The sequence below is a fragment of the Lates calcarifer genome, linkage group LG18, assembly GCF_001640805.2.
Source record: "Lates calcarifer isolate ASB-BC8 linkage group LG18, TLL_Latcal_v3, whole genome shotgun sequence".
Lineage (NCBI taxonomy): Eukaryota > Metazoa > Chordata > Actinopteri > Centropomidae > Lates > Lates calcarifer.
Genome location: NC_066850.1, coordinates 14,469,897 through 14,480,165, shown reverse-complemented (window position 1 = coordinate 14,480,165; position 10,269 = coordinate 14,469,897). Strand labels below are relative to the sequence as shown.

General features: G+C 43.0%; 1 protein-coding gene across 2 annotated transcripts; it reads right to left on the bottom strand.

The window, feature by feature from the left end:
• ccdc3a (coiled-coil domain containing 3a) lies at window positions 1-9,678 on the bottom strand. 2 transcript variants are annotated; one of them, XR_007814999.1, is made up of 4 exons: window positions 8,268-9,678; window positions 7,666-7,843; window positions 1,119-1,506; window positions 1-897 (listed from the first exon to the last, which is right to left on the bottom strand). XR_007814999.1 is itself a non-coding variant. In XM_018662733.2 (3 exons), exons 1-3 carry the CDS (start codon window positions 8,669-8,671, stop codon window positions 1,201-1,203), a joined length of 888 nt encoding a protein of 295 aa, XP_018518249.1. In that variant the 5' UTR covers window positions 8,672-9,173; the 3' UTR covers window positions 1-1,200. The 2 variants fall into 2 exon arrangements, 1 of the variants encoding a protein (XP_018518249.1); XM_018662733.2 differs by having other exon boundaries at window positions 1-1,506; window positions 8,268-9,173.
• Window positions 9,679-10,269: the final 591 nt, after the last annotated feature.

Genomic DNA, 10,269 nt, shown 5'->3' with positions numbered 1-10,269 from the left:
TTATTCGTCCAACTTCAATTTCAATTTTATAAGCAGAAAAAAGTTCATACAAAAATATTCACATACAAGCCGATGTTCCAGACGTGAGTAATAAAAAATGAACCTTCTCAAACATCCCAGAATTCTCATACACAGACATACCACTCTCAAAATTTCATTTCAAGAAAATTTGCTTAATCACAGCATGTTTCAAAGAAAATCAGTGCTCCATTAGGCTGTGTCACATAAACAGCTATTTGAATATGTTTTTTCTTTGAGTTACATTTTTGGTTGTGACAGATTGTTATACAAACCTACAAAAACGTAAAGACTAAAAATGCCACTAAAGGTCTGTCATTTACTTAAAGCTGCTATGATCAATATTTTTATATTAACAATAGGCCAGATTAGTGTGTGTGTTGAGGAAGGAGATGCTTGCAGTGACAAATCCACAGAGAAATATCACCTGATTCTGCAGTTCCACTCTGCTCTATTTTAGCATCTTTCAGTTCATTGTTTTGGTTTTTCAGCCTGCAACTTGACTGTTTGTGTTTATTGTCACAGCTCTGAAGCAAGATAGTAAAGATAAAGAGTGGTCATCATGAACGCCTATTTAACCAAATTCTTAGTTCTCATCATCAGACATCAAACAGACTTATACTTTATACTTTATTGAGGCGATTTTTGTTTTAAACCTTTGACTTCTCTTACTTAAGGTTGGGAGAACAAGACAGCTGTCTATGGCAACCACATTAATGTGTCACTCTTTACACTCCTGTAAGTGCCCGCTGATGCTGTTACTATTGCTCACTCACAGCTGTGCTTAGTGTTGGAGCAAAAACACATCCAGTGTGATCACAGCCTGAGAGGAGCCCTGGATCCAGTCAGGAAGGCAGCTGAGCTAAAGTACTGCTCCACCTGCAAGAGGAATTATCAGGAAAATAAATGTTTGATTCTCTTCCAGGAAACCTTTTTGTTTGTCAGATGACTAGGAATCATCCTGATGCTCACTGCTGTGTTATTGCAATCAGAGATATAAAAGAGAGAGAGAGTACTTTACTTACAACAAAGCTATGCAGGTTATTACATTAAAAGTATGTTTACTCATATGTGACAGTTGCTATTTGTCTGTCCCTTACTTAGAGACCGCCCAGCAGTCTCTCACTCTCCACAGCCAGTTTTCAGTCCAGGTGGGTAACAGGTTGGGGCAGGTAGGATAAGTTAAAGTTGCATCTGCTGGCGCACAGCTGTGCTTGCATAACGCCCGGGTGGAGGCTCCTCCTGTGTTATGGCATTGAGGTGATGCCCCTCTCTCCGCTTGGCAGCCATCAGCTTCTCCTGCAGCTCCTGCAGCTCCTGCTCGGCCCTGCGCGTGGCCTTGCGGGCGTTCCTCAGGGAGCGCTTCACCTTGCGAACGCGCTCCTTCAGCTGCCGGTTCCTCCTCTCCGCCGCGGCCAGGCGCTCCTGCAGCTTGCGGCCTCGCTCCTCCTCCTCAAACAGCGCCGCCTGCACTGAGGAACACAGCAGCTGTAGGGAAGAGGAGAGGAGGGAAGTTAACATACAGGAAGCTTTGTTTTTTTAACAAGTTAACCAAACTGTTGTAAACCACCAGCTGCCATCTAGTCAGCTGGTTGTGTAGTGTGGGAGCTCTGGTGATGGGATTTTCCCAGCAGCCCCACAGACAAAATGAATTGATCTCCACAGTGCTGTTATTTAGCATAGGGAAATTAAGCAGAGGTCCTGACCCTATCCACACAGGCGCCCTACTCCCAGTTCAAAAACACACTGGGAAAATGTATGCTGTTTTCGTGTGTCTGTGTAACATAAATGTATCACCCACAGACCTCCCATCCCTCCCTGACAATGTAACGGGTCACATTATTAGAGCAGACCTGACCTGAACCAGCAGGGTCAGGTCAGGTCTGCTCTGCAAAACACTTTAAAACAACATACTGCACAGAATTTTACTGGTACAGGGTATCAACTGTGTGTTCTTGCCCCACTTGGCAATAATCAACACAAAAACATTCACAAAATGTCAAAGAAGCCTCAGATAGCCTCATGTCTGCCTCAGATCCACCAACGTTACACAAAGTAATTCTATGCCCACATTTTCTCCACAACAATTCATGGTCTCCATAGCTATTTTCACATTCCAAGATGAGTCTTTTTGAGAAATGTGAAAATGCACTTACAAAGGAATACACACTTGCTTTGTTGCCAAGCATTAGATGAGAAGATTGATATCACTTTTGTGAGTGTACATATGGTACAGAGGAACTGGAACTGGGATTTCATTAGCTTAGTCCTATGACTGGAAGGGGAAACAGCTAGCCAAAAATATTCACCAACTAGCACATCTGATGCTCACCAACTAACACATAATATCTCATTGGTTAATCTGAACACGAACTGAAATGTTTGTACCTTAGACCACAGGGACAAGTGAGACAGAATGTTTAAACCCTTTAAGACTCATCTTTTTCTTCACTTTCACTTTAAGTCAAATCCAGATTACATAATGTTAGTACTTTTCTTTCAGTTTGACCCTTGAACCCTTTGTCATGCTCTTAGGAAGACTCTCAGTAGGATGTCCCCAACAGACATGCACACACACAAATGCACACCACCTGTCAAAACATCTGGGTGTTGCCTGCTGTTGAGTATCTTCTATATAAACAGTATTTAGAGGACATCTGAAGACACATGCAAGTGCACAGCGTCCACAGATTCAAGTGGGCTATGCTAAGTTTTAATGGCAGTAACACAGAAAGACAGTGTCTTTTTTGTCCAAAACTCTATCAAGGCTGCAGAATGGGAGAGTATCTATATTCCCACGGCCCTGTGTTGCCCAGTTCAATATCATGTTAAATCACAGTGATGCTCCACTGAATTGCAATTGCAATTGCAAGACAATATATTTACATTAACAATGGAATAAAAAGACTATGTATAAGAAGCAGTCAGTGTGTTTCCCTTCCCTGTGTCTCCTGTTTGTCTTCCCCTGTCTGTGTTTGTTTTCCAGGGCGTGGCCATCTGGTTATCCCCTCCTACCTGAGTTTCCCTCCACTCAATCAAGCACTCCTGTCTTCAATCTGGCTCATTACCTCACCTGAGTCCTGCTGCATTTATACCCGGGTCCTTCACTTCAGTCTTCGTCAGATCGTCCGTGTGCCTGCATGGTATTCTAACGCATGACTCCTAGCTTTTTGAAACCCTCTCCATTAGCTGGCTAACTTTGTCTCTGCTCCTAACCAGATACCGGTACCTCACCTTTGCTCGCCTGCCACGCCCTGGAGATCTGTTTTTGAAGTTTTGACTCACGGTTTTTCTACAATAAATCTTTCTTTATCATCATTCCAAGTTCCTTTTCCGTTTGTGAATCGTAACACAGATAACCATCCAGCTGTGCACTTTTTGTTCAGCCTATAAAGCGTTGTAGCATCAGCTTATGGCCTTGGTTTTATAGGCAGCAACTTAACTGTTTCAGTTGAGTCTCAGTGTTGGTGTCTCATTGTGGTTTCTGGGCACAACATAATATTGCTTTAATTTAAGATTTCAGATAAACTAGCTACTACCGTGTCTGCTGGATGTGTAAATTATCAACTGTTTACTAACATGTTAGCCATATCCATTTTAAAATGTGATGTTAGTGTTGTGCACTTGTTGCCCCAACAGCCAGCCATATAACATAACTTTTCACATATGTACCAAATATAATTCACTTACATACACAGGCATGGCTGTTGCCTGCAGGAATAGCTGAATTCACTGTAGAATGTATTTTTTTTTTATGAAGTCTGACCTGTGGCAACAAGACAAGCTTTGGATGCCCATGTGCTGGTGACATGCAACATCAGGTGTAACTGATGCAGTCTTTCCTACGTCACTGACCAAACACACGAGGGCAGCACCTGAAAGATGATTAACGTCAGTGCTTTTAACTGTGACATCATTAGAAATGCACTAAGGTTTAGTGTGAACAAACTTAAGGCTGGAGCTTTAACACAACGTCTCTCAGTATATTTTACCCTGGACCAGACTGTAGCACCATTTAAAGATGCACTGAACATTTCATTAGAAAACTATCTGACAGAGAAAGGAGGAGCATGGAGGAAAATGAAGACAATAAGGACTGTGAACAAAAGAGAGAGTAAAGGGATGATGGATTGAGAGATGTGGTATGTGTGTGTGTGTGTGTGTGTGTGTGTGTGTGTGGGTGTGTGGGTGGGTGTGCGTGGGTGCCCAGCATGACCTGAGTGCTCATTTATTTCTCTAGACTTTTGATTTCTCTTTCTAACTTTATATAGAACCTCAGCATGAGTCCCCCCACCCCCTAACCCCCCGCTCACACACACACACACACACACACACACACACACACACACACACACACACACACACACACACACACTTAGTGTTTTATTGTCTTTAGAGCTTCACTGTTGACGTCAAAGAGACAAGCCAGGGGTTCTCCTCTTCTTCCTTAGGTTTTATTTTGCTTTGTGTGTGTGTGTGTGTGTGTGTGTGTGTGTGTGCATGGGAAGGGAATGAGAAAGAAGAAAAGAGAGAGTAAGAGATGAAGAGATAAAAAGAACAAAAGGAAGGCAGAGAAAGAGAGTAAAACAAAGATGAGAGAGAAAGTGAGAGACACACATTGACACTGTATTCATGTTGAGCTTTAACTACTGAGTGAAACAGGCAGACTGAGCGTTAATGGGAGTCAGAAAACTTGTTAAAGGTCTTTACATGACAGTTACAACCAGTGTTCCCTCTGTGGTTACGAATCAAATCATTAAAGTGCTGATTAGGAGGTATTTGTGGAATTTGTCTCTATCTTACTGTGACCTATGAAATGAAGGCTAAAGGACCCGAGAGAAAATCAGAAAAAAAACCTACAATATCTTCCAGTTTCAATGAGATCTGTGTTAAATAGAGGACCAGTGAGCTGACAGGAGTCTCTACCTCTGGCTCACGGTAAAAGCGGCTCAGCATGCTGCTGTTAAGAGGAGGCTTTGAACAAAAGCTAATTGAAGGTTTTGGCAGAAAAGTGGAGGAAGTCTCTTGTCTGTCCTTCTGGAGGGGAGTCTGGTTCCCACGAGGCTGAAACCAGAAGCAAACCACCTCCCAACGCCCAATTTTAAGGAATGTTTTGTGTGTTTAACTCCAGCTGAAGGATGTCCTGAATCCTCAAAGCACCGGGGAGAGCGATGTAACCATGGAAATGCTTCTGGACAAAACCCAGAATTCGGAACCCAGAAATTAGAAATAGGATCTTGTTCTTATTAGATGTTTTTAATTTTGTTTAATTTACAGCCCAAACAAAACAGAGGGAAAGGAGGAGAGGAGGGTTTTTCTTCTGGTTTTCTTTGAAATTCAAAAGGCAGGGAAATGGAGGAGCAAGGAGACACATGTGGAGGGAGAAGTAGGTCCTTCCATCTCATAAATTCTGGGAGTGAACCACCTGTTTGGCGTCCCGCCTTGCCTGAAGGTCACGGCCTCTACATGCGAGTGCTCGTCCATGAAATGAGCAGTGCATTTAACCCCTGTCTGACTGACCTCTGACCTCATAGCTCAGTGGCCTGCAGGTCAAACCCAAAGAGAAAAGGACTCCTGCACCTTTACTGCACCTTTACTGATCGAGCTCTACAGTCTCAACAGTGGACAATGACAAATACCATAAATCCATCTTGGGGACAATTAGTCATGTCAGCCTCTGTGGATGCTGCAGGCACAGTTTGGGTCAGTCAGGAACAAGGTGCAACATCCCGCCAGGTTCCATCAGAATTAGTGTAACAGGGTCTGAGATATCAAGTCTGTTACTGCAATGATGACAATAAACTGTAAGGATGTTAACTGATGCAAATGTGACTGCATTAAGCAGCAAGTCTCAAGACATTTAAGACAAGTCCAAGTCAAGTTAAGAATCAGTCAAAATACTGTGTCCAAGTCAAATGTTAAGTCATTAGACCGAAGTCCAATTCAAGTCCAGTCAATAAACCAAGTCACGTTTTAAGTCAGTGGAGATTAGTCAAGTAAAACGTTAGTAAGAGATGAGTCAGCAAGACCAAGTCAAGCCTCAAGTCAACTCAAACAAACCTAGTCACTTCTAAGTCTGTGGTAACTAGTCAAACGTAACATCAGAGACACGTCCATGTCAAGTATCAAGTCAAGTGTGTGTGTTTTAGGTCTTTAAACTCTGACCATTTTAATTGAGTTTGGAGTTTGTTTGTTTGTTTGTTTGTTTTTTGTTTTGTTCCTGTGATGTGCAGGCCTAAGAACTCTTGATGCTATGTGGCCATGTAGGAACTTGAGAGGTGAGACTTGATCTGGATCTGAAGCTTATTGTTATGACATGACCTTGCTAAGCATGTAACAGAGAAGTTCTGGCAGTCACCATTAACAGAGTTGACCACAAATGTCCACTGTCTGATATTAAAGCAGTGAAACATCCATATTAAAAAGGCTTTGGAAAATTGTTTTGAAAGTATTTTACTGTGCCAACAAATCAAATTCTATTGAACAGTTGCTCTTGTGTTCAAAATGAAGGCAGTGTCTTGTGTTGTTCCATCTCCAGCTGCCTTGTTCTGTCTTGTTTAAGGTGCGACCTTAGGAGGTGTCATAATAAATGCTCAAATCTCTGCATCAGACCTTCTGCACTCTGTTGACAAGGTTCAGCTTATCTCTGGTCCCAGGTCAGCAGGGTGTGTTGCTTCATACCGACATGGATCGAAGCTGAAGACTGACACACTTTCATACTGCTGCCTGTCAAAAAGATGTGGATCTCTGCTTTTTGACCTTTGCCCCCCGGGCGGCCAGTATCCTGTCGGCCCGAGGAGCCAGACAGATGGACCTCGACCAATCAGTGACTGCTTTGATCTTCAACTCGCTGGTCATAATGTGGAACCAATCACATGCTGGAATTCTATTAAGCATCTAATAAATTCTTCTGTGCATGTGTGTGTCCTTGTATGTGTTTTAAATTCTTTTAGAAAATCAGAACAGTGAGGCAATATTTGTGTGTGTGTGTGTGTGTGTGTGTGTGTAGCTCTGCACTGTGCCAGAGGGTAGTTAAACTGTGATTCTAGTGATCCTCACCACATTCCTGTCAGCAGAGTCACAAATTGACTAAGGATTAGGTGTCCACATACACACACACACACACACACACACACACACATAAACAGACAAACACACACTCAGGCAAACACACAAACCAAGACCTCACTCTGCTGTCTCACTTTTCTTCCAACACACACTAATCTCGCATTTCAGCAGATCCAGGTCCTGAAAGCAAGAACATTACAAACAAACCACAACACCCTAACAATAGTTCTTAGCCCCCCCTCACTTACAGTTCCCTGCACCCCGCTGTTCGTGGACCATTAATCTGTTATCGTCATGGTAACAAGATGGTGTCTGGCTTGTTTACAACTTATGCAGACACCAAAAAAGCTGACTGCACTTTAAGACAGAGGCATTTTAATCATATTCTTAGAAAGTAAAGAGGTTGCAAAGGGAGATGGGAGTCAGGTCAACCTGTTAAAGTCATTTTTGTTTTCGAGGAGGCAGCAAGCATTACCATGACAACCAGCTATCCACTCATGCTACATGGCAGTTTAGTTTCAGAACAATTCTTCTGTTTCATTTCTGACATGTTAACAGACAAACAATGTGACGCCCTACCCTGCTGTCTTCCTGGGTGTCCCACTCGGGGCTGAAGGTGTGGAACGGCTGGCTCCCTTGGGTGCAGTTGGAGAACTGGAAGAGGCTGGAGAATATACGCCTGTTCTCGGATGTGTCGGGGAAGATGGCGTCCTGGAAGTTGACGCCGTGGGGGAGGATGTTGTAGTTCTCATCCATCCTGCAGGTGACATGAACAGGAGGAGCAGTGAGGAGGCATTTAACGGCTCATGTTTAATGAACCTGTGTTGTTTAGCAGCTAAAATTTTCCTTTGCAAGATAACTAGCAACTACAGCTGTCAGATGTGTAGTGTAAGTGTGTAAGGCAGGAAAAGTACAACATTTAAAGTGTCACTAATGGAAATACTGATGTAGCCTCTGTAATGTTTGCTTCAAGACAAATAGAGAAAAGACTGGAAAGTTATTAGTGTTTAAAGCTGTAAAGTGCACCTCTGTCTGGCAAAAAAGAGTTTATGGGATGCAGTTTAGTTTGTGTGTCAACAATAACACTGACTTGTAGACTGTTGTAAGTACAGTCTGAACCAGTAGAGTCTAAATATCTGTTGGAACTTTGTGGAGTAATGTGTCCAGGTGGTGCACCTCACCTGAGGAAGAAGAAGTAGGAGTAGTTCTCCATCACAGTGTGGGACTGGCAGGACAGGTACCCTAGCCCGGTCAGGTTGAGCCTAGATCCGGAGGGTACCTCCAGCATGCTGCCCCAGGCCTGGTCGCACAGCAGCTCCACCTCTGCCGAGTACAGTAGCCCTTCCTCCGCGCCCTCGTACCCGTACCCGAACCCGAAGGGCAGCGAGTTGTACAGGTTCCCCGCCCCGCCGCCCAGGGGCTCTCGGTGGAGCGCCAGGACCCGGGCGTACACGATGATCTCCGCCAGCTCCGCCCGGCAACCCTCGCTCAGCGGCCGCCACTCGGAGGGGAGCTGGCACCCGTGCGTAAAAGTGTCCAGATGCGCAAAAAAGCAGAGCGCGAGGAAGAGAGTAGTGGAAAACATCCCGAAGAGCCAAAGAAGTCCCTAATGGCACTTAAACCTGTCGTGATGCTTCACTGGAAAAAAAAGTTTGGTCCACTTTTTGGTGACAAATGATTGTTTTATGCAGATGGTCAGAGATTTCTTTACATCCAAGCTGATTATGACAGGGTTTCAAAAGTTGCATTTATAAAAACCTTAACTCTTGGATGGCCACCTGAACGCGTAAGGATGCTCTACTTGACCAAAATACAAAAGAAATGACAAATAACTTTTCACACTACATTCCCCCACACCACTAATGTTGCCGAGACTCAGAACTCTTCACTATAAAAGAGAGTAAAATAAAGAGAGCAGTGTCCACAAAGTCCAATAACTCCAACCTGTTGCTGTGTCACCAGTGTTTCCCTCTCATCTGTCTGCTATGGGGGCGAGGAGCCTCTCCAGAGCGCACCGGTGCTGCGTTCAGGGACTGATGTGACGCTCTGACATTTGAGATTTCCATATGGGGTATTTGATGCGTCCAAGTGCTGTTTTGTCGGATAGTTGGACTTAATTTTGAACTTGTTGAACCAGGTAATTTTCCTAAGATTGTAGGACAAACAACAAAGACACTGGGGTTTTATGTAATTATTGAAAGATTTCTTAATGAAATTTTCCCATGTGGCATTTGAAAGCATCCCAGGGATTTGGAAAGGGGAAAAAATCAATCAGTCCCTCAGTGAAGTAGAAAAGTGGTATCTGGTGGTATCTGTGAGAACATATTCAGAAGGAGTCTTTGAGCAGGATCTGGACTGTCTAGAATTGGTTTTCCAATTTCCAAAAAAATTGGGGCCTCGTTCAAGCTTTCCAGTGAGGTTCAGGTTGCTCTAGTGGGTACTGTGTGAGCTCTTGAGGTCTTTGACATGGTCTCGAGTAGGTTTCAGGGATTCTTGAGCAAGGCATACCTAAGGTCCTTGACAGGCATTCATGAGGTAATGGAGGGACCTTAACAGGCTGCTGTTGGTTCTAGTAGAATTAAGTTTTTAAGTTTTATTTTATTTTATTTTATTTTTAGGCATTCTGGTGAGGGATCCTTGGGACCTGTTCCTGTGGTGTCTGAGGAGATTATAAATTCTGAGGAGGGTCCCAGGATTTACTTGGGATCCCAGGAGACTGTGAGCAGGTGTCATGTTATTAATATGTCTCATATTTATTTCACTTATTGACAAAGAGTAGCCCACAGAGGAACACAAGCAATGACTTTGATTGAATTCAGTCTCTCCACTATTACTCCTGTAAATGTATCGTATGCAGTTTTGTACAAAATGTCAACTAACTACAGTAATTTCGGCTAATCCGTCGACTTTTAAAATACACTATGTAATTGCTTGGGCAATACTGCCATCTAGTGGGAAAAGGTGTGAACAGCAGTTTATATATATATATATATATATATATATATATATATATTATATATATATATATATATATATATATTTCCTTTTATATAACAGATTATCAGAATTGAATAGCTGCTGTAGTATTTTATTTTATTTCCATTAAAAATACACATGAAAATGAATGAAGACGAAAGTAAAGACTAGACCTAATGTTATCCATTATAGTCTAGCAGGTGTGTT

Coding starts and splice junctions, on each gene's coding strand:
- ccdc3a (XM_018662733.2), bottom strand. CDS start 8,671: ATGTTTTCCACTACTCTCTTCCTCGCGCTCTGCTTTTTTGCGCATCTG. Junction 7,844..8,267: donor TCCTACTTCTTCTTCCTCAG/GTGAGGTGCACC, acceptor TGTCACCTGCAG/GATGGATGAGAACTACAACA. Junction 1,507..7,665: donor ACACCCAGGAAGACAGCAGG/GTAGGGCGTCAC, acceptor TCTTCCCTACAG/CTGCTGTGTTCCTCAGTGCA.